The sequence below is a fragment of the Amblyraja radiata genome, chromosome 1 (genome assembly GCF_010909765.2).
Source record: "Amblyraja radiata isolate CabotCenter1 chromosome 1, sAmbRad1.1.pri, whole genome shotgun sequence".
NCBI lineage: Eukaryota > Metazoa > Chordata > Chondrichthyes > Rajiformes > Rajidae > Amblyraja > Amblyraja radiata.
Genome location: NC_045956.1, coordinates 8,086,018 through 8,111,231, shown reverse-complemented (window position 1 = coordinate 8,111,231; position 25,214 = coordinate 8,086,018). Strand labels below are relative to the sequence as shown.

The 25,214-nt window shown below is 41.8% G+C and overlaps 1 protein-coding gene across 1 annotated transcript; it reads right to left on the bottom strand.

The window, feature by feature from the left end:
* Positions 1-5,126: 5,126 nt before the first annotated feature.
* On the bottom strand, positions 5,127-24,675 carry ccna2 (cyclin A2). Its single transcript, XM_033017183.1, has 8 exons — positions 23,904-24,675; positions 18,569-18,803; positions 16,407-16,522; positions 14,557-14,780; positions 12,033-12,237; positions 11,522-11,635; positions 9,055-9,188; positions 5,127-7,083 (listed from the first exon to the last, which is right to left on the bottom strand). The coding sequence occupies exons 1-8, from the start codon at positions 24,102-24,104 to the stop codon at positions 7,023-7,025; spliced, it is 1,290 nt and encodes a 429-aa protein (XP_032873074.1). The 5' UTR covers positions 24,105-24,675; the 3' UTR covers positions 5,127-7,022.
* Positions 24,676-25,214: the final 539 nt, after the last annotated feature.

Below are 25,214 nucleotides of genomic sequence, written 5' to 3'. Positions count from 1 at the left end.
GTTATAATGCCTCAGAGCATAGCCAATATATACTTTAGTAAAGTAGGACAGTTTCCCCTCAGTCTTTAATTCCACGTTCTCACCACAACCCCTTCCCCAGCCTCTATATCCAACACATCATTCTGACATTTCCACCACCTTCAGCACGATCACATTCCATCTTCCCATCCCCACCCCTTTCCATAGACTATTCCCTCCTGGATTCAGTCATACCTTCCCATCTTCTCCACACAAGTTGCAATATTTGTCCCTACGCCTCTCACTTCCATCCAGCAACCCTTCCATGTGAGGCAAATGTTCACATGCACCTCTTCAAACATTATTTAGTGCACCTGAAGTGGCCTTATTTACACAGAGAAATCAAGCGGAGCCGAGGCGACTGTTTCACCAAATTTGCCAAGGCTTGCTGGATTAGCAATAGGCCATTTGGCCCATCAAGTCTACCCTGCCATTCAATGATGGCTGATCTATCTCTCCCTCTCAACCCCATTCTGCCTTCTCCCCATAACCCCTGGCACAGAACTAATCAATAATCTATCACTGCCTAGCAAATATCCATTAATGGCCTCCACATCCTGTGGCAATGAATGCCACAGATTTACCAACTTATAACTAAAGAAATTCCTCCTCATCTCCTTCCCAAAGGAACGTCCTTTTATCCCGAGAACGTCCTAGACTCTCCCATTAGTAGAAACATCCACTCTATCCAAGCCTTTCACTATTCTTACTTACTTACTGCCTATTGGGGAGATGGCTGCCCTGTCGGCAGTCTGTTCGTATTTTCTTTCTTTTTGTTATTTCTTAGTGCGTTAAGTTTGTTTTAATGTTCTTTGGTTTGTTTTATGTGTAGGGGGGGGAGGGGATCAGGGGGAACTTTTTTTTCAAGCTCTTACCTGCCTGAAGATGTGATCAATTTTCGGATCACATCCTCCGGGCTCTGCAGCCTACCATCGATGGAGCTGGAAGGCTCCTCGGACTGTCGTGAGCCCCACCGCGGGGTGCGGACTTAACATCGCTGATCCATTGCCTGGGATCGCTCCCACCGCAAAATCACCATCAAGGGCTCGCAATCTTGGGTGAGGCTAGTCAGGAGCTCCAACCTTGCGGAAGGTTCGATCAGCCCCGTCGTGAGGTTCGATCGCCTGGCGCAGGGAGCTGACATCCCCCTGATGTGGGAGCTTGATCACCTCGACGAGGAGGGCCCGAATGCCGCCGGGTACGGGAGTCAAGATCAACGGGGGCTCGAGGCCCATGACCGAGGAAGAACAAAAGGAAGAGACTTGAACTTTATTTTGCCTTCCATCACAGTGAGGAATGTGTAGGAGTCAGTGTGGTGGATGTTAAAATGTTTTTTTGAGTGATCTGTTCCTTTTTAATTGTATGACTGACCTGGCCAATGAAATTCCTCCTATGTTGCAAAATATACTTGGCGAATAAAGTCTGATTCTGATTCTGCCTCCTGGCATGTAGGGCACCAACAAAGGTCCTCCACTCCTGTGTGTTCGGGGCTAGTTTCTGGACACTACGTCAGGTCCATTGTTTTCATGTCCTCCTCTACAAGTTCATTTCACTGCACTTTATTGTGTATGTGACGAATAAATCTGACTATTGATTATTGAGTTCGATGCAAGGCAGTTTTGGGTCTCCCTCTTTTCCCTCCAGTGCATGGCTATTCTTGGAATGCTGTCTGGTCCTTTTGGCTTTCATCATTGACATTCATCCTAGCATCTGTCGATAGCCCTAGAAGTCCATCACACTCAGTGTTGATTCCTTCAGTTGCTGTATCCGTAAGATATTTGTTTTACGAGACAGGGTCGTTAGCCCTGTGCTCAACCTCCAACCTGAAGGACTAGTGGATCGCTCTTCGTCTCGCATCTACCCTTCGACCTGTCCAGCATGGAAGACCCTAACAGGAGACGAATCTCCCGCTGGCATAGTTCTAGGGGTCACTGAGACACACAAGCTCCCCGACCAAGACAAGGTTGCAATCCAACTATTGGGTAAGTATCAATGACGCCCCCCCCCCTCATCTTTCTAAACTCCAGCAAGTAGGGGCCCAGTGCCGTCGAACGCTCATCATGTTAACCTACTCTTTCCTGGGATCATTGCTGTAAACTTCATCTGGATCCTTTCTAGTGCCAGCACATCCTTCCTCAGATATGGGGCCCAGGATTACTCACAATACTCCAAATGCAGTCTGACCAGCACCTTGAAGCCTCAGCATTACATCCCTGGTTTTGAATTCTAGTCCTCGAAATAAATGCTAGCATTGCGTTTGCCTTTCTTACTACTGATCTCCCAGTTGCTAACCATTTTAACTCCCGTTATGTCTTTGGCCTTCTTTGCTAGTGAGCCCACATGCAAACTATAGGAACAGTACCTGATATTAACATTGGGTTGCTGGCTGCCTACCAAGTATTTTCCCAATTTCTTCCACTATCCAATCTGCTGTCATCTTGTTCTTTTCCCCTCCTTCATACACTTTCCTCCCATCCCCATTTCCCCTTCAAATTACATTCGTTCCTCCAGCTTTACATTTCACTCTTCTCCTCGTTACCAGTTACCATACAATGCACAGCATTCTCTATTAGGAAAGATTTATAGGGATATGGGCCAAATGTAAGTTGCTTAGATGGTGCACCTTGGTCAGCATGGAGTAGTTGGGCTTCTGTGCTGTATAACTAAGGCTCTCTATTGGCATGCTAGCTGAGAATCCAGTGGGATGGGCAGCTTTTGAAAGTCATCCATCAGTCTTGGGCTCCAGTGATGCTCTGCATTGGAGCAAGAAGAAATGGCACCATGGACAGCAAGAACCCATCTATCCCACTGGTTCCCCAAAAGCAAAGCTAAGCAAGATAAGTCAGAGACTGGGGTGCAAACATAGGTCAAACTAAAAAAAAGAGACACCATGAGATAGATAGTAATACCACCAAAATGAAGTCCACTTTTCATTCTCCAGATGTGGCTTGTGAACCCTCCCAGGAGTACTTGTATTTGTTGCTTGGATACCCACTGGTTGATATGCATTATATATTTGAGCCCAGTCAAACTCTGGTCCATATATTGCAACACCTCCCACTTTCTCCTTCACCCTATGCATTCAGATACAATCGGAAGAGTTTTATCTGTACCTTCATTTTTTAAATCCCGTCTATAACTCCTCTCCCAATTCCCAGGGTATTCATTGCTGTTTAACAGCAATAGCCTCATTTTACTGTGCTTTGTTCCATATTTACTGGGTTTAATATCTTTGTTCTCACCCCTATTTTCAGATCAATTACTATTCTCTCCATTTTCTTTCACCTTCCATCCAATGCTTGCCAAGTCCAGATCATTAATACTTAATAACCTGTAAAACCAAATCCCATCCACATCCACGCTCAATGCTTAAGCATTTGTCTCCATTGTTGATGCTTTCTGTCCTCTCAATTTATAAACCTATCTAGTATTTTCAGCCACTCATTTAACACTGCCAGCACAAACCTCTTCCAGCCCCCCCCCCCACCACCACCACTCTTTAACCAAATTGTTCTCTGCCCCTGCCCACCAGTTAATATTTACTTTGTTCCCCATCTGTTCTTAAAATCTATCCATCAAAAAAAAACTTAAATGACACTTGTAATTTCTGCCATTCCCAATCTCCCCTCTTCAGTGGCTCTGGGATTGCAGTCACTTTTCCCGTTTCACTTCTGAATCTTCCTATGAATGTAATTTGTGACAGGTGAAAAGCTGTGAATTTGACCAAATAATATTTGTAAGTCAAAAAAAAAATGTGACCTCAGTCTGGCATGGTTGATCACACTGTCTTTCTACAGAAGTTCCTCCATACTGCAAAGTTGGCATCCATGCATATTTTGTACATCACCCTTTTACTATTATGCCAGTTATATGCAGTCTCTCAGCAATAAAACAATTGCACATTGTTTACACATCCAGGGATTTCCCAGGTTATAAGTGACCCAACTGACAGAAATCCAACATTAAAAAATATTGAAGAAATTGCATAAAGCATTTTAAGCTAATATTTCACACCATTAATAATGGATCTAGTGTATATTCCATTAGTTTAATTATGTGTAGCAATAGGATGATTATTCACCAAAAATGAAATAATTATAGTATGTGGAGCAATAAAATATGCATTAGCATGTAAAATGAATGTTTCAGACTTGGAGAAATTAGCATACTGACAGTTCCCAGTAATAGAACACTTCATAACCTGGGGACTACCTGTATCATCAAATTCTGCCTCATTATCCCCTCTCAATGTTTCCACCATCTGTTAATGTTAAGCTCCCCATCTGTCTACCCAGTTAAGCTAAGAGCTTTCTTCCAATTAAGTATGAAGACAGAAGCCATTGTCTGCATTCACTTGCTGCAAGCTCCATCCCTCTTGCTGATCAACTTTGCAAAGTTGTCATCCTTGAGTACAAGACAAACTTACGAATGTATCTTCACTCAACATGCCCAGTTTAAGCATCTCGTCTCTGGGGAAGTGTTACGGACAATCTTAACTCTTTCTCCTATCACAACATTTTTTTTCCAGTCTAAGTCGGCTTCAAATTTTAAACTGCAAGGAAAGTCATTCCTTTAGCTGCCAGCCCTAAATTCTAGTAATTTCAATATTTAGGCCAATATATTTTTTGACTTACAAATATTATTGTTTCAAGTTTTTAATGATTACCCCACTGATGCGACATCAAGTTTTACTTTTGAGCTAATTTCTTATATGGAATTGTGATCTATGCACAAGAATTGATTTATGTCAATCAATTAAATATTCAGTTCTATTGTGGAAACTTGTTTTGTAAATAAATTTAAGATTGAAATTTATCATAAAAACTACAAATTATGTTAAACAAATCATGCCAATAATCTGTTTAAGAAGGAACTGCAAAATCGAAGGTACACAAAAATGCTGCTGCACCCACTGAGTTTCTCCAGCATTGTTATGCTAATAATCTTTTTTCTCAAGAAAAAAGGTGGGGCAAATTCATTATAAAAGTATATTGTATATCTGGATAAAAGGAACCTCGTCAGACAAGATGGGTTGGAAATGGGGTGGCCAGGTAAGTGAAGCAAATGCCTTTGAGCATAGACAACTAAAGCAAGATGAATGCACAAGCTGGTATACAAGCAATTACAATTTAATGCAAATAGGGGGAAAAGCAAGACATTCAGACAGATTAGATGAAAAGCAGTCATAGCAAGTTAAAAAATACAAGGGAAGATCAGGTGCTGGATAGCAAGTATAGTTGACCAAGCACTTACAATTAAACTGTAGGGACAGATGGGTGGCAACAGGTGGGGGCAAGGCATTTTGGCAAGGATGAAATAACAGAATTTTACTCAAAACCAACATGCATCACATCAGAAAGGGTGTACTCAATTCCAACACAATATTTAGACTTTTGATTACATGGTGAAAATTCAAAAGATTCAAACATTAATCAGTTTGTAATACTTGATGTTCTTGAAATTGAAAAGCATTTGTCCATTCAAATATGCATTTAGCCAAAATACAGACAAATTAAAAACAGTTGCTATAACAGTGATTAATAGTCTAGAAATTTACTATTGGCAGCCAACAGCAATCATTCTCTTTGCCAAAAGTTGATGTGTACTTACAAATGTTTTACCAATTGCCAGGTGCAAGATAACTCTCCCCTTTAGTAAAATAAATCCAATCAGTTTTCCTCCTTATTCTGCTTTATTGGTATCCCTGTGTAATCTTAGCTCTGCCTCTTTCAACCAATTTTCAATGCCACAGCAACTTCATGCATTTGACCCCAGCAGACTACCAATCACGCTGGTCGCCTCCACTGGACCCATGATCATCACCAATCATTGGTCTACATTTTCAGCAGAAATAATATCTAATAGTGTTGTACAGAAATACTTTAAAATACTAGTAGCTGACACTCGTACTCAAACCAGATATTAGAGCCAATGTGTTTATAAGTTTACCACCGGTTCATAATTCACATGTGGAAGCTATTCAAATAGACATGGGGGCAGAACTCACTCTTCTGCTCCCATCATACCACTACTATTTTAGGTATTCAGGCATATTTAGTGCTGCCACCTCAAAGAGGACTGAAATTTTGTCTCAAAAATGTACATGCCAGGTGTTTTGGTATCAAAGGTTGAATTTTAAAAATGAAAAGACTTCCCTTTTGCCATAATAGAAAGAGAAAATGCTATGGTTTAAGCTTGAGAAGCGAATAAAGGGAAGAATCAAGAATGTTTAAACCACATGAAGCAACATTCAAAAAGTCAAAAAAGGGAGCATTTTGTTCAAAGCAATTAGATTTAATATCCTTATGAGCCACCACAAAATATTATTCACATATGTTAGCACTTCAAGACCTTTTACTCCAAATGGTGAGTAATAGGGAAATGAAATAAGCAGTAAATAGCTAATCTTCATCTTGAGCATGTTGACTCTCGGTTTAGTGAAGATTAAATTTTGACATAATATTGGTCATATTATAGCAGGCCTCATTTGCTATAAACCATTCAAGCATTTTACACTTTAGCACAGACTCCAATATTCTAAAAAATTAGTGTACTGTACAGGCTGGCCTCATTTAACGTGCTTAGAATTTTTAATTCACATCTTAGTTGATGTCAGTTAGGATTATCAAAAATCTTAAAATGGCATTGTTTCAAGATACCTAATACTCAATTAAAAAAATTGTATGCACATAGTTCCTGTGAATTAAGAAAAAAATTCCCTGTAGGCTAATCTGGGCTAGGTTATTTCAGCTCTAAATATAAAAGTTGTATACAAAGCGATTGCACATATTCATAATTCATAAAAATATACAAGTATAAAACAATGCTTGTAATATCCCGTACGAGTCAGCAAATTACTACAGGTTTGGATTGCAGTTATTCAGTGCTAAACGTAGTGGCAAGTTGAAAGTCCACATTTGTCCTCAAAAATAACGAGCTGTACATAAAAGGTGTCCAGGTTCTACAAATGTATGCAAAATAACCACTTGGCAAAGATGATGGCATCACTGAACAAACAGCAGGTCCAAGGAGAGTGGAGGATCAATGATCGATACAGAGTGATACCTGAAAGAGAAAACTCATTAAAAAAAATACAATCGTCTTCTTTAAAAGCTTAGTGCTAACACAAATGAAATGTTGAACGAAGCAGAAGGTCAAAGCACGTGAAGTAATGCTAGCTCTCCAATAATGTAAAGAGCAGAGATCAATATTTAAGAGCCAAAATGAGCTAGATAAACATTCACAACACAGTATTCCTCACGTTTACAATAAATCTATAATACTAAAAGTTTGATCTTGACCGCTCGCTGCGGCGTGATTTCCGAGAAAACGCCGCCACCTACGGCCGTCATTTTTGGCCACCTCGCTCAGAGCCCCCTCCGCCTTCCGGGACCATAGGATTTTTCCCCATCGATGAAAAATCAGAGAGATATTAATATATATTTTTTTAATTGCCATTCTCTCTGCTGACCCTGCTGGTGGGAGGGGGAGGGACTATAAAACCCGGAAGTGGTGTGCCTCACTCAGTCTCTGCAAGATGGAGGAACCAAGAGGGTCACGTCTCTCTGAGCTCTGAATAACACTGAACACATGTCTACTCAACTGTGAGTGCCCTTAATGTGGTTTGAAAATGAAAATATGGTTGGTTTGAAGTAAAAATGCACCGCTAATGGTTGTTAGTGTTTAAAAAATGTTAAGAATCTCTCTCCTGTCAATCACACCATGAAGACCACACCTTTTCCGGTGGAAGGGGGAAGGATTATAAAACCCAGAAGTGTGGGTGTGGCTCAGTCTCTGTATGATGGGGGAGGGAGAGGTCACAACTCTGTCTGAGCTGTGAATCAACTGAACACAATGAATGTCTACTGAACTGTGTGTGGTGTTTTGTGTGGTTTTATGGTGGTTTCACCTTGCTGGAATGGTATGAAACTGCATTTGAATATGGTGGCCTTGCACCCTGCATGAAATGGTATGAAACTGCATTTGAATGTGGTGTCGTTGCACCCTGCATGAAATGGTATGAAACTGCATTTGAATTTGGTGGCCTTGCACCCTCCTTGAATGGTATGAAACTGAACCTGAATTTGGTGGCCTTGCATCCTGCTTGAAATATTAGGGAAATGGATTTGAATTTGGTGACCTTGCACTCTGCTTGAAATGGAATTTCAAGGAATAGCCGCGAGTCAACTGCCAGCCCACCAGCCATGAGCTGCCAGCAGATCAGGCTTGAGGGACTGAGCTGCCACCCCAAGAATCCATTTGGCCCACAATGTCCATACTAGCCCTCTGGAGACAAGTAGTCCCTGCAGCCAACAACACCCATACCAGCTCTCCAGAAAGCCCCCCCGGCCACCAATATTGGAATTGGTGGAGAGGTGGAATATTGGTGGAGCGTTGGGGGACCAGCCCTCCCGTGTGAACATGGGACCCAACCGGTCCCACTTAGTCTAGTATTTTTTACAACTAAAGCTCGACAGCTTGCAATTCTTCCGGCTACATGTTAAAAACTTAAACCTTTCATGGTGGCCTAAAGAATAAGAACATTACATGACCAGGAGCAAAGATTACAAAATGTCTGGTTAATCTTTCACTAGTTTCATTCTGTTGAGAAATATTCAGGCACAATAACCAAATGGCAGCTGGGTCAAAAGAATACAAAACCAACTCTCAAAATCATACTTAATGAAATGGTTGTTACATTGTTGGGAAAAGTTTAACAAATGACCTAAAATATCAACATTATTTGCAATTTGTTTACCCTGTTCAATACACTGCATAAATAAGTGGCCGTGCAATTCGGACATAGTCTAGAAAGCTAGAATTTTATACTTTTAATTTCAAGTAGGCTTCAGTCTCCTCTTATAACCATGGCACTATTCTTTAGCTTGATGACTCGACATAGAGTATCACTTTAACAGGCTGCAATTACAAATCTCTTGAATTAATCCTGCAGATGCAAGAAAAAAGGGAATCTTAAAGTTCAATCATTTCATCTCTCACTTTGACAACCAAGCATACAACTCACACCACGCTTACCTCGAGCTCTTGTACTTCTCTCTCACTGCTTGCTGTGCATGTTCTGGTGCTTTGAGGTAGTTTTGGTAAAGGTCCGTCACACATGGCTTTAAGTTTTTGACGGCATATCCAGATAACTGAGCTAGTGTCATACACTGTACAGAAAAGACTTTAAGTTAATTAAATATATTTTTTAAAAGGATACCCACCATGAAGGGCAAATGAAAAACATATCCAAAGAATAAAAAAAGTTTAGCTGTAAAAACATGAAGAAATAAGGAACCCCTGTTGCAGCTTTACTAAGGAAAGACAATATGCTAGATCACCCCCATAGAACATGGATAGAAGATGTTTCCAGTTGGAACATGCTGCCAAATTAAACTAATCTGCTCTGCCTGATCCATATTCCCTCATACCCTGCATATCCATGTGTGTGCCTAAAGACTTAAATGGCACTGTCAAATCCACTTCCATCACTACCCATGGCAGCATGCTCCAGGTAACATTCACTTAAAAAAAGTCCCCCCTCTGTGCTTAAAGCTATGTCCCTCTAGTCTTTGACATTTCCACCACGAGGAAAGAGGTTTTGACCATCTGCCCTACCCATGCTTCAATTTTATATACATTTACCAGGTTTCCCTCAGCCTCCAACACTCAAACATTCCAAATGTGCCCTAATACTAATACCCTCGAATCCAAGAAGCATCTTGGTCAATCACTTTGACACCCTCTCCAAAAACTCTGCATGCTTCCTGTAATTGGGCGACCAGAATGGCACACAATACTCCAAATGCAGCCGAACTAAAGTTGTATAAATTTGCAACACAAGTTCCTGACTCTTGTACTCAACTTATTATGCCTTCTTTACCGCTATCTACAAGTGTTGCCACTTTCAGGGAGCAATGGACCCAGAACCCAAGATCGCTCTGTACATTAATGCTGTCAAGGGTCCTGCATTAACTCTAGACATCTCCCTTACATTTGATCTCCCTGGTAGATAAAGAGCACAGCAGCCCTGCACGGAGATGTTTAATCCACATGCCTGCTGAATGGAGAGGATTTGACAAAGGAATGAGTGTGTGAATGCCAACCTATCGGCAGTGATATCATACCCAGATTTTATTGCCCATGGTATTTATGTGATATGACTTTGGGTGGACAAGAGGATGGGGACTGGACTTTGTGCCTTCCCCCACAGTGGAAATCACTGTGGGGGGATGTTTTTATGTTTTGGTGTTGAATTTCTTCATGAATACTGTGTTGTATTTTTATTAGTGTGCTGCAAGGACATCAGAATTTCCCCTGAATAAGGGGATTAATAAAGTCTATCAATCAATCAATAAATAAATAGACAAAATAGCAAAAAAAGTCCAACCATGTCAGGTGTCTGTTAAGGATAGCCAAGGGGGGGTTTTAATTACAAGGTTAGGCTGGAGAAATTAGGTGTTAGCTCCCCTCACACACACCATGTGGGAAAAGTGAGAATGTGAGATTTAAAAATATATACAAGATATTGATGATACTTGCTCATTCGGAAGATTACCAAATTTTTCTAGTTGTGGTTTAAGAGAAAATATGAAACTTGCCTTTTCAATCTTGTTTTGTCTGCTGCATTTTTGTACAGGTTAGACAAGAAAAGCTCGTTTCATCAGGATGATGGTACAAGGGAAACAAATGCAGATTTAAATTTGGGGGCACAAGATTCAAGGATATTCTAGTGATGCAAAGAACATTTTCTATCAGCAGGAGGCAAACTTGCAACTTTGTTTGTGAGTGGTGGCAGTAGAGATCAAATAATCCCCCCAAAAAATTGGATCAGCATTCAAGGAAATGAACTTGTAATGTACCAGGGAAATGGGACTGCATAGATTGCTCTTCAGAGCTGACATGTACTTGCAGATTGAAGGACAACGTTCCCTACTAGTGCCTATTAAAGGAAGATTGTCTGAAAACAAGACAGCAATAGGACAGCAAATGGTTGCAGTGGGTGGGCTGGAGAAAGAACTGCGCATGTTCCAAAAGTGGACCTTTACGCTGATAAAGGAAACCATGAAAAAAAACACCAGGAGGAACAGTATTGAGAAAATTTGATTTAAAATGTTTCATTTTAATTAAAATAAAGATAGATTTTCAATGGTTACAATTGGGTAACTTGGTCATTCCAAGGCTTTTTTTTAAAAAGTGTGCTCTGCATCAATGATTTAGATCAATATCAAAGAAAAAGCCAAATGAAATGGTATCAAACACAGTAGAAGATGGAAGTAGGAATGGAAGCAAAGTGTACAAAAGAGGAAAACCAAAGATGGCAAAAAAATTAATACACATGGAATGCAGCAAACGAACAAGATTGAAAAGGCAAGTTTCATTTTTTTTTTTGAAAACCACAACTAGAAAAATTAGGTCATCTTCCTAAGGAACAAGTGTGGGATTTTCTGCACAATTGCAAACTTTTTGTAAATGCATTCAGAATTAAGTATTTATGACTCACCCAGCCAGCATGTGATATTGTATAGTTGGCCAAACAAAAGGCTGATGCAGCAAGGACAGATGGTGGGTATTTCAGAAACGGTTCAGAATCGATCATGCTGAGTTCTCCCAGGTACTGTCAAAAGAGAATCTGGTTAAAAAAAATATACAAGTAGAAATTGTGTCATCTGTTCAGCAATTCTACACGATCGCACTGGATCCTTTACACCAACTCTCATCTTTGTGCCCAATCCCAACACTACTCAGTATCTAAAATATATTGGGCTCAGTCTTAAATCTAGAGCTGGACAGCATTCAAAACCTGGTGTTAAAGTTTCTTTTCAACTCTTGTCCTGAACAACTATCATGTTATGAGACTGGGCATATAATGCCAAAGTCTATACTCCTTGTGCATCGGATTCAGTAATCCATAGTTTTTAAAACAACATCCTTTAGATTTAGGAACAACGTGCCTTTTCAATCCCAACATGTAGTTCAAAAATTAAAGTCAGATCTTCCACATGATAACTCACCATTGATAGACTCTCAATTTTACTGCTGGCTTTCGTGCGGCCAACATATTGAGTAAGAAATTGGTTTATTGTTGGTGCTGCCAAGTCAAACGATAAAACTTTAAGAATGAGATGCTCCATCCGTAGAACTTGCTTCTTTGTGTAGGTGTCATCAGTTATATAAACAAATTCAGCAACTTCAGGTGGATATATTTCTTCAAATTTTCTGCAAAAAAGAGTTTATAAGCATGATTTTTAAAGTTTCATAATTGTTTTCTAAACTTAATGTTTAAAAAAAGATCAGTAACTAGTCACTAATTTCTTTACTCCAAATGCACCAGCTTTGAATAGCTTAATACTCATACATATTGAGCACAGGAAGCATCGATTTAGACCAGTAATTAACTGCGCGCTCGATTTCCAGAGATGCTCAGCTTTTAACATAAAGCGTTCAAATTTTCTCCACAGCCAATTGCTGTCAAAAGCTCTCGGAATCTAATGCTGTCATTATATTTATTCCCCTTTAACATTTCTAACATATACCATTGGAACCACTTGTCAAAGAAAATTTCTTTATTAAAACACTCAATTTTGAAAACCATTTGGTCTGCCTTATTTTATACATTAAGAACATTCAAGACCTTGGGGGATTTTTTTCAGCTTTAAATCATTGCACTAAACAAGACTATCAGTGAGGGTAATATTTTGGTAATCCTACAAAACAAAGAGATGCCCATGCAAGGCCATGCAGATCTGTTTTTGTATTCAATATCCTCATTTACAAGGCTAAATTGCCCCGCCATTTAAGAATTTTTCACGGTATAGCTCAGACTGTTTGTTCTTGTCTTGTTAATTAATGATTAAATATAAAAAATGGCTGCATTAAATTGCACCTGCCATTTGTTTGCCCAATTTACAATAAAGTGGTCAAACATGCATCTTTTCCCTCTCAAATCAATGATCCATCTGTTTTGTGCACTCTCCCATCTCCAGGTTATTTAGACAATGAACAGCTGCTATGTGTGCACAGTTGGGCAAGGAAGGATGAGGTAGGGGTGTGAAGCCTGTTGCACAACATCCTAAAACCAGAAAAAGTATCTGTTCAGTAAAATGCAGCATTCCAACAATAAGCAGTGTACTGTTACCACTGTTCACTCATTACCATGAACATTTCTTAAATAAGCCAAGACCTACTTTATTAAATAGCTTTTGAAAAGTCCAGTTTGCATTCCCTTTGTTACCCCTTTTCAAAACCCCATTATTCAGATAGGTTTCCTCTTAATTTGTTTCTTTAACTCATTCTTTAAAACAATATGCAACTCATCTTTGTTAAACACAATCCTCACTACATTGAAGATGTTTTTTGTTGCAAAAAAAAATAAAACCTCCCCCAATGCTATCAATACTTTGTTTTTAACCACCATTCAGCAACTTTGGATGCATCCAGTCTGCGTCAATAGTTACATTTTATGACTTTTTTTCTATCCACTTTTAACTTATTGAACAATTTCCCTCTTCTCGGTGATTCATCATTTGTAGACAAATATGGTATTAATTAACCTCATTATTTGTTCTTTCAGCTAATTAAGCATTCTTTCCAGGCAGCAATCCTTTGCATATTTAAAAAGGATAGTTTTATTTATTGTCTGCTGATCTTTTGCACACTTCCCACAAATTGTAGTACCCCAATTCTTAATGAAATATAGCTGTTCTTTGAACTTTTCATTGTATATATTGCTGAAGAATGACGATTTAAAAAAATCAATACCATCATTCCCATACCACTCTTCCCCCCCAATGCATTTTTCAACTTCCCTAACTCTTAAATACCTTGCAGTCAGGGACATTTGTTCTTATTAATGCCCTTGCGCTAGCTACAATTCCATATTAATGCCCTTGCGCTAGCTACATAAACCAATATGTAATTGCACTGCTTGTTTGATCTTTCCCACTCTACAATTTTGTTTTGTGTTAAATAACATTCCCATCCTCCCATTCTTTTCTCCAATCTTATTCCCTACCAAATGAGATTTAACTTTACTCAACCCTTCCATACCATCCAGCCTTCCTGTATGCAATTCTCAGCTTCAAATGCAAACAACCTTGCTCAACCAGGTAGTTCCAACCTACCTCAGATAGGGTCCCAATATCTAAGGAACATGAAGCTATTCAGCTATGCATTCACCTTCCATTAACCATGGTGTATTTCTGTGTGAATAATTGCAATGAGAGACGATTCCTTGTAGACAGTTATCGTACAAGAGGAAACATACATCTCACCTCCATATTGTCAAGACCCTGCAGATTTACTATAAATTCACACCACCCTATGTACACTAGCACCAGCATAACCAACTGTTACAATCTGTACTCTTACAATGATATATGTGCTGTGTACTCACATCAGTTGAGCAGTCTGAAAAAGCATCCCAATACAGAAAGTCACCTTTCCATTCTCCCCCCCCCCTCCCGCCCCCCAAAACTTGTTCAGACAAGAATTTGTTGACCCCTAAAATAAGTTGAACAGAGTTAAATTCATACTCACGAAGCCAACAGCATGGCAGCTGTTCCTACAAGCTGGAGTTTTCCTCTAAGGACCGACATAGATGACAAAAATCTGTCAATATAGTTTACAGCCAAATATAGTGTTTCATTTTGCAATTTGTATTCTTCTCCAACTTCCACCAACCAATCAACAAGAATAGCTCTCATACTGTTGGTTATATCAGGCTGTTTCTTCATGTAGCCCACTTTGGGTCTGTATTTCAACTAAGGGGAAAAGAGGAACATGATATTTCACACAAATCTGATTTGTTCCACAAAGCCCGATGATCCAGGCTTGTTAGTCCAACTCAGAACCCCTTATAATATTGCAACTTCACTGTTTTAATATTGGTTAATGATAAAACATGGCATTCCCTTTACATCGACACTCTTTGCCATAACACCTACATCCCATTAACAAATGCATGTTGCCGTGAACTCAGTTTTACAAGGTGAAGGGCAAGAATAAAACCAGGAAAAATACTCAGCCATGTTTAAAAATACTCAACTCAGTTTAAAACATAGTTAATGTATGTCTACATTTTGTTATGTGGACAAGTGATTCCGTCTCCTCAGTATCCCGCAGCTATGTTCTTGCTCTCCCTCCCCCAGTCGCAACAGGGAGTCCCCCTAGTTCTCACCTTTCACCCGTCACATACAGCACATAATCCTGACATTTTCGCCACCTCCAATGGGATCCCACCACTAGCCACATTTTCCCATCTCTACTTTCCAGAGACCATTTCGTCTGCAACTCCCTGGTTAACTCATCCCTTCCCACGCAAACCACGACCTCCCCATGTACTTTTCCCCTGCAACCGCACCTGTCCCTATACCTATATCTCCTCCCTCGACACTGTCCAAAGATCCCAACAGTCCATTCAGGCGAGGTGCGCTTGCAACTCCTCCAACCTCATCTACTGTATCGGCTGCTCCAAGAGTGGAATCCTATATATCGGCGAGACCAAGACAAGCTCGGCACTTGTTTCGCTGAACACCTCCGCTCATTCCGCCTAGATCCACATGAACTCCCGGACACTTTAACTCCCCCTCCCATACTGACCTTGCTGTCCTGGGCCTCCTCCACTGTCAGAGTAAAGCCCAATGCAAATTGGAGGAACAACACCTCATATTTCGCTTTGGGCAGCTTACAACCCAGCGGTATGAATATTTACTTCTCTAACTTCAAGCAACCCTTGCTTTCCCACTCTCTCCATCCCTTCCCCCATCCTAGTTCTCCGACCAGTCTGACCGTCCTCCTGATTAAATTTTACCTTTGTATGCTTCGTTGTCACCTTCCCCTAGCTAACTATGATCTATTTGACATTTTCCATGAACTTCGTCCCCTTTGTTCTCTCGTTTTCACACCTTACCCTACCATATCGGTGACTCCCTCTCCCCTGACTATCAGTCTGATGAAGGGTCTGGACCCAAAATGTCACCCAGTCCTTCAATCCAGAGATGCTGCCTGTCCCACTGAGTTTCTCCAGCATTGTGTCTAATTTAAGTGATTCATATTTAATTTAAGTCCTGAACGTTTGTTCAACTAAGTTCCTCAAACCATTTATTAATTAGATCTTTAATAAAGTCAATAATAACAAAGACTTAAATGGTCAGAAAACAAGGTTCACACTCCATCGATATCCTTCCACATTTGAACTATCAATACAGCAAATCATCTGAGAAATAGTCATTCCAACAAGGTTATCAGATATGAGCATTAGTCCACTGTGATGAAATAAATAAGACGCTTTTGCAATGAAAATTGATGTGCTATGTCTCTGCAGCTATCGTAGACTAAGAAACAGGGATTGAGATGCAAGGAATGGACTGTATGCCCAATGTTCTTACCTCCATTTCCCTTAAGTATTTATGTATATCGTCTGCATATTCAGATAATTTATTAGCATTTGCCTGTTTTTCTTCTTCACATGAAGATATTGATTCATCCAGCACCATCGGTGAATCTATTTGCAAAGAAAATTGTAGCAAACCTAATTAAACGGAGTTAGGATGGCATTACATCCATTTTCGTTGTGAATTAACAACAAGTAACCAAGGACCAAATCAACTGGGCATTACCCAAGATGTCTGCTTTGGTCAAATGTGGACTGCTGAATAAGCCAACTCTTTGCACACAAGAGGGATTATAGAACTGTTTCCACAGGTAGGAGAACAAATACAACTTTAAAAAAAGATTAGTTTAACTTCAGTAGTAGAAAAAATAAACTTGTGATAACTGAGAACTGAAGAAAATATCAAGAATAGACAAAGTCAGTGTGGATTTTTACACACGTTAAAAAGTGCTCAACAAACAAGCTTTTTTTTAACTTATTATAATAAAAGAGAAAACCATATAATTTGCATTTTGAAAGACTTTTGATAAAGTATGAGGTTTCTGTGGTGATTTAAAGTACCCGGGATCAGGGGGTAATATACCGGCACAGATTAAAAATGGTTGACGGGTGGAAAATAGGAAGAATAAATGGATCTTTCTCAGGATGCAGGCAGGGAACAGTGGGGTGATGTAAAGACGAGTTATTCACAACACGCATCCAATATATTGCAATACAAAATACATCAGAGCATTATTTAAATGAAAAGACGGTGGCAAAACGTACAATGGCAACCTGGGGGTCCTTATACAGTCACTGAAAGCAAACACGCAAATGCAGTAAGAAAAATATGAAAGGCATATATTGCATGTTGACTTTTATTAGAAGATGCATTGGGTGCAGGAGCAAGGATGTCCTACTATAATGAGAGCACTTTTGAGATGACACTGAAATGTGTGCAGTTTTAGTGACCTTAACAAAAAGGATAGATTGCCATTAAGGGAATACAACAAGCATCTACCTGATAGATTTCAGGAATAGGGGTGGTTGGGATAATAAGCTACCATGAGGTAGTTGAGAGTTCAGAGGGAGAGAGGATCTCTCATGACACAACGGGCGAGTTGCAGCATGGATATTTCCCTTGATGAAGTTTTTGGAACAAAACCAAATCTGGACAAATGTCATCATTGAATGGTGAACCTATTGCATTCTGTTCAGTGTAGGATAAGTCACAAAATATATTTAAGGCAATAGATAGGTTTCCAAGCAGAGTTGAGCAGGAACATGTCAGAGAATCTGCTACAATTACACTGGATGATGGAGCAGGCTTGAAGGCCAGATGGTTCACTCCTACACAGTTTTCTATTACATTTCTCACAATAAGGAACAAAGGTAGACACAAAATGCTGGAGAAACTCAGCGGGTGAGGCAGCATCTATGGAGCGAAGGAATATGTGATGTTTTGGGTGGAGACCCTTCTAAGTAGCACATTAAAAATGTCACAAAATGCATTTCTAAGTCTCTTGGTATCTCTAGCCAAGTCTAAATTGAAAACAAAAAGCAGCAAACTTGGAAAGAAAAGGTAATCGGAAAGCAAATTGAAGATGTTAGAAACTGAAATAAAACAAAGTACAGGAACTTTGCAGTACACAAGAAATATGGTTAAAATTTCAAGTCAATAACTGTTCATTAGTAAAGACGGGTTCTGATAAAAGCCCAGACTGGAAACATGAACACTGTTTCCCTCTCCAGAGATGTTGGTTTAACCGAGTATTTCAGCATAGATCACATTTTTCTTTTTTAAATCAAAGATGGGCTTTTAAAATCTCCAAGAAACAACAACTATGACAATTACAGAATTTTGCTATTAGCAAAATAATCAATGCAATTAGATATTAATAAGTCTGTAGGAAAGGAAGAAGAAATCAGAAATTTGCCTTTTTAAATTGTTAGAGAACCACTCAACCGACCTCAAAACACATAAAATGGATGTTTCAAATCTCGTGCTACTAGTCTTAACATATACCCATTATATTGATCGTACTCCATAAACTAATATACTAAGCAACAGCAGTTAAAAACAGAGAGAAGTGATGCATGGTAATATCAGATCAAAGATGCCATCTGCTAAAGTCCAACAACGAAAATGATTTAAAAAATGCATCCTGCAAAACTTACCAAAACTAACATCTGCAGAACGCTTAGTAGAAGGCAATGGCTGGTACCTTCCCAATGAGAGTACTGTTGAAGTTAGCGCCAAACTTGTGACAGATCCTGCAACGCTGTTTGTGCTTCGATGTCGTGCACCATCAGGTTCATCCACATGGATAGTGAATGCCGGTTTGCTTGTTGCTTTTCCTGTGGGTATTGGACCAGAGTTATCTTTGCTGCAGAAGAGTCCTGATGTTGAAGCCTGTAAGTGTAGTTTAGATGCACAAAGAAATTAGAATACATTTTGTTCTGCTCAAAGAACTCTTATTATTAGAATCAAATGAGCAAACTTTACGTGGGTACATCATCAAGGACAGATATGGGGTACTGCCATCTTTTGGACTACATTTTCACATTTATCGCATTATTTAAATAATTTAAAAACAAGACCATAATTTTAGAATGTATTCCAAAAGAGAACTAGGAGTGACTAATAGCAGTACTACCAATCTGCTAGCCCAACATATGGCCCCATAGCAGAAGCATCCACGATGCAGGGCTGGACACTGCAAGTATCCTGAGCTACTTCTGCTACAACCATCATCTAATGGGACAAGTGATAGCTTCCACTGAGTGTTGCCGGAAGCTTGCGTCCTTTTCAGGACGGACGATGATAGCGAGGTCAACATTTGTAACAAGATGGACACGAAAAGAAGAAGAAGCCCAACATATTAGGGAAATGTATAAAGAATGTAATTAAGCACCCATGAATATTAACTATCAACCAACTATGGCTCTGCATTCAATACCATTATCTAAACAAGGTTACCTCCAAAAATTATGGAGAACTACCCTCTGTAACTGGGTCATCGACTTCCAGACCACAGTTGGTGAGGATAGGTGACAAATCATCCTCTACTATAATCCTAAATTCTAGTGCCCTGCAATGATGCATTCTCAGCCCGCTGCTATACTTTTTATACATTCATGACTGTGCAACTAGATACCAATTCACAATTTACAAGTTCGCAGATGACACCACCAGAGTGAGCCGGGATGACGAGATGAAGTAAAGGAAGGAGATTGAGAACCTCGTAAACTGGTGCCAAGACAACAACCTCTCCCTCAATGCCAGCAAGTCAAAGGAGATTGTGGCTGACTTCAGGAAGCAAAGCAGTACAAACACCAACCCAGTATACATTGATGACACTGAAGTAGAGATGATGGAAAGCTTCAAGTCTTTGGGAATAAATATCGCTGGCAATTTTTCCTCAACCAGTAACATCAAAGCTATGATCAAGAAAGTACACCACCGCCTCTACTTCCTTAGAAGACTTGGCAAGTTCAGTATGTCCCCAACAGATGCGCTGTAGAAAGCATTTTATGAGGATGCATTACAGCATGGGGAACAGCTCCATTCAAGACTGCAAGAAAGTGCAAAGTTGTGGACGTAACCCAGACCATCGCGCACTGTGGACAACTTGAATGTAATCATGTAGTCTTTCTACTGACTGGATAACATGCATCGAAAAAGCTTTTCACTGTACTTTGGTGCACCTGACAATTAATTAAACCAAACCAACTTCCCTTCCATTGGCAGTAGACAAAAATGATGGAGAAACTCAGCGGGTGAGGCAGCATCTATGGAGCGAAGGAATAGGTGACGTTTCGGGTGCAGTCCTGACCTCCCATCTACTCATTAGAGACCTTTAAATTATCTGAAATCAGACGTTATCCTTCATTAAATGTGGTACCGTTGTTCTGTGCACTGTGGATGGTTTGATTGTAATCATGTTTAGTATTTTCTTTGACTGGATAGCATGCAAAAGCTTTTCATTGTACCATGCAGTACCGCCCACTCCCCTGACATCAGTCTGCAGAAGGGTCTCAACCCGAAAAGTCACCCATTCCTTCTCTCCAGAGATGCTGCCTGTTCCGCTGAGTTACGCCAGCAGTTGGTGTCTACCTTTGATTTAAAACAGCATCTGCAGTTCTTTCCAACCCATAAATTATATGCTCATTTTTATTACAAAAGGCTTTAACTACTGGAGTAAAGTTGCCTAACTGCACGACTGTTGGACCACAATTGGAGTTCTGATAACCTTACCTTAATTAAGGGTGTAAAGAAAATTCACTAGACTGGTATGGTTTTTGGGGATGGCAGGTCTACCATACAAGTAGACCTGCCATCCGGAAGTGGCGGCGCTGGGAACGGCTGCGGCTCGCCTGCAGTCCGTTCGTCTTTTACTTTTTTGTGTTGTTTTTTTTCGTTTTGTCTAGTTACATTTTTGGTTTTTAGGTTGTGTTTATGTGGGGGGGGGGGTTAAACGGGGCTTGCCGTCTCTCCCTTCGGGGGAGTACGACCTTTTTGTCGTATCCCCCTTCTCTGCCTCCGTCTACGCGGAGGCCTAATGGCGGAGCCGGCAACCTCGGGATTCTGGAGGCAGCTGACAGGACTCGCCCTGGGCTCGCTCCCGTGAGGGTGGCCCAGCCCGGGGCTGGAACTGCGCTCTCGTGAGAGCGGCCTGGCGAGGGGCTGAGAGACTCTCCCGTGAGGGGCTGTGGCCCGTCGGAGTGGCCCAGCCCGAGGGAGGAACGGCGCTCCCGTCGGAGTGGCCCAGCCCGAGGGAGAACGGTACTCCCGTCGGAGTGGCCCAGCCCAAGGGAGAACGGCGCTCCCGTCGGAGTGGCCCAGCCCAAGGGAGAACGGCGCTCCCGTCGGAGTGGCCCAGCCCGAGGGAGAACGGTACTCCCGTCGGAGTGGCCCAGCCCAAGGGAGAACGGCGCTCCCGTCGGAGTGGCCCAGCCCAAGGGAGAACGGTACTCACGTGAGGGCGATCCGGCTCGGGGCTGGAACAGTGCTCCGGTGGCTGGGACGGCGTTCTGGCGGCGGTGACCCGAGTCTGGGGTTCAGCCGCGGGCCAGCGGCTGCGTGTGCTGGACTGGAGGGCGGCAGCTTCGACCACCCCCGGGCCGCGGTGTTTGAACCGGCCCGTTTGCGGGGTTCGGTGAGCCGCGGGACTGTTTGTACCATCGCCCGGTGGGGAATAGCCTCAGCGCAGAGGGAGAAGAGGAGGGAAGAGACAGCAACCCTAAGATTTTTGCCTCCACCACAGTGAGGAGGTGCTTGGAGGATACACTGTGGTGGATGTTAATTTGTGTTTATTGTTGTTTATTATTGTATGATTGTATGTATGACTGCAGGCACGAAATTTCGTTCAGACCGTAAGGTCTGAATGACAATAAAGGTATTCAATTCAATAAGTAAACTAGGGCTATATTTTTCCAGAGTTATGCTCACTGAAACTTAAAAAAATCTTGCATGGCTCAACAGGGTAAAATTAGAAGTTTAATATTTCCACTGGCTCCCCCCCCGGCTTGGGTCTCAGGATATGGGAAAGGCCATTTGGGGCACAGGAAATAAATTTATCTTTCGAATTTTGATCTCAAATTGCCATAGAAGTTTAATCATCAACTTAATTCAAAACAGATATTAAGTGGGGAACCAAGAATTTGGGGAGGGCAAGGGAAAAAGGCCATGGAAGATCATCAGTCAGAACCTTAAGAACAATAAAGCAGGTTCAAATGGCTGATAGCCCACTCCCGTGTCTAATTCGTATGTTCCAAACACATTACTAGAAATCAAGAGAAGATTGTAACGCCTGTCCAAACATTTCCAAAATCTCTAATTTAATGAGGCCTGATGCTGCCAATACCCTTAAGGCGCCACCTTTTATAGACAAGTGCAGAAATAAATTAATTACTTGTTTCTGCAATGCTGAATCAAATGCAACTGGGCAATCTATTCCACTTTGTGGAGGGAACGCGTTGATGCTTGAAATCTTGTCAGTGGGAGATAGCTTGAGATTTGCAAGTCGGATATCCAAAACGTTTCAAAAAAACTGTTGCATTGAAAAACAGTTTATGGTTGATAAATCGTTAATGCTTTAGTTCCAAGGAATTCTAGTCATTAAAGACAAAAGCCCACAATAACCCTTAGAAAACGTTCGCTTTAACAGCGAAAAATCATTTATTCTTGTACTTCCAACAGCCGCCATAAATTCAAATTCACCAGTCGCCCACCGTATATACAAAAGGTCACGACGCTTCATTTACATTTGGTGAAAAGGGTTTATCCTTGTAAAATATTACCCAAGCTACACGATAAAACGCGTTTCCCTAGAATTGTCTACCTTATCGTTTGCATGGCCTTTTCTGCGGCAATGACAAACAAGTCCATTCTGATCCGCAAATTCACTGCAGTTGGTGCCACGGGACCACAGCAACCCTTGCTCGGAGGCGGCAGTAACTTATGTGCAAAAAATATTAAAGGGGGCATAGATAGTTTTCAATTCATCGCCTATATCCAATTGTGGATGTCTTCAAATAACTGAAGTGTGAAAATTGAGTGGAGGCCCAGATTTAAAAAAACTCATGTTGGGAACATTCGTTTCGATATATTGTTGCAACATATGAAAGTAAGGAGATTCTACTACTACCACGTTCGACTACAATAAATCGGGTGTCGGGAGAAAAGCCACTATGATAAGGGGCTTACATTTGAGATTCCAGCTACCAAGACAGATATGTACAGCAGGTACACAAAAAAGCTGGAGAAACGCAGCGGGTGCAGCAGCATCTATGGAGCAAAGGAAATTCTTGCACCCGCTGAGTTTCTCCAGCTTTTTTGTGTACCTTCGATTTTCCAGCGTCTGCAGTTCCTTTATTTCCTTTGCTCCATTAGATGCTGCTGCAGCCGCTGAGTTTCTCCAGCTTTTTTGTGTACCTTCGATTTTCCAGCATCTGCAGTTCCTTCTTAAACAGATATGTACAGCAATTCGTTCTTCCCCCGCACAATTAAAGCATGGATAAATCTTCACCCTACCATAGTTACCCAACCAGATACAACTACATTTAAGGTAGCTCTTTCTACCCAAAAACCCTTTCTGGCTTAAGTCTCCCTCCACCACCTCCAGTTTAAATTCCATTTGGAATATTTTGGAGGACCAAGAAGAAGAAACCACGTTGATAATAGGTACACAAAAATGCTGGAGAAACTCAGCGAGTGCCGCAGATAATAATACATCGATGGGCAGTCGCACAATGGAAGTCAGAAAAATAACGTTTATGTTGTACAGAACACCATGCAGATTTGTGGAAAGAGAAACTCCACATCTCTTTCCATAAATGCTGCCCGACATTTAGATTTCTTGCATGGTTATATTTTCAAGCAGTCAGTTCTCATTAAATAATACATTTAAACCGGTGCAGTGGCCAGGCCATTGAGTAACCAGGAGGCCGTGCTTGTGTCTTGCAAGAGGCCACCTTGTGACAGGAGGCAGCGGCGTTGTTTCACACTTACTGGCTTGAGGTGAGGCTGCAAATCCAAGTTGTTCTGCAGCACCCCGAGCACCTTCCTGCCGCCCTGGCCGGCGGCTTTGCGTGGGTTTCGTTCCCGGCCTTCTTGCTCCGCTTCCTCCCATGTTGTCGCGCCCTTCAGACCCGGCGGGAGCACGTTTTCCCGGTTCTCCGCGGCATGGTGACCGGGGGAGCTCAGGAACATCACGAGCGGCTGGAGTTTAAAACGACTGGTGAAGAAAAACTGAAACGGGGGCCTCTCATAAAAAGGTCAGTTTTCTCCTCCTCCTCCTCCCCACCGAGAGCGGGAACGATGGGGGCGGCGGCGGCGGCGGTGGATCCCGGCCCAGGCCTAGGCCCAGGCGGGCTCGGGGAATAAAATAACCCGCCCGGTTCAAGCTTTGGTCCCGGCCGAGACCCGCTCGGTCTTCACTTCCCCGCCGGCACCAACACTCTCCCCCGAGGCCGCGCTGCGTGGGTGGATGGTGGTGATGGTGGGTGTAATGGCGGCTGCAGCTTCTTCTTCTTCCCCCTCCCGCGGGCAGTTGCTCTCCGCCAGCCACCCACCCCCGGCTCCAGCTCCAGCCGCAGCAACCGTAACGTTTCCCACTTCGAGTCTCCCGCGACTATTGAAACCAACCAATGGCCGCTCCGCTCCCCGCCCGTTGGCCGCGCTGCCGATTTGAATTTGTGCGTGTGATGGTGATGGCGGTGGCGATGGGCGCGGCGACTGTCAGTCAGTCAGATGCATGGACGCTGGGCGGCTCCAGGAGTGTCACGGGCTGTCACCCCCCCCGCCCCTCTCCTGCAGCAGCAGCAGCAGCCTGTCAGGCGGCAAACTCAGGATTAACAGGTTGCTGGCCAAAGATTATAGAAACATAGAAAATAGGTGCAGGAGTAGAGGCCATTTGGCCCTTCGAGCCTGCACCACCATTCAATATGATCATGGCTGATCATCCAACTCAGTATCCCCATCCCTGCCTTCTCTCCATATACCCCCTGATCCCTTTAGCCACATCTAACTCCCTCTTAAATATAGCCAATGAACTGTGGCCTCAACTACCTTCTGTGGCAGGGAATTCCAGAGATTCACCACTCTCTGTGTGAAAAATGTTTTCCTCATCTCGGTCCTAAAGGATTTCCCCCTTATCCTTAAACTGTGACCCCTAGTTCTGGACTTGCCCAACATCGGGAACAATCTTCCTGCATCTAGCCTGTCCAACCCCTTAAGAATTTTGTAAGTTTCTATAAGATCCCCCCCTCAATCTGAGTCTATCCAGTCTTTCTTCATATGAAAGTCCTGACATCCCAGGAA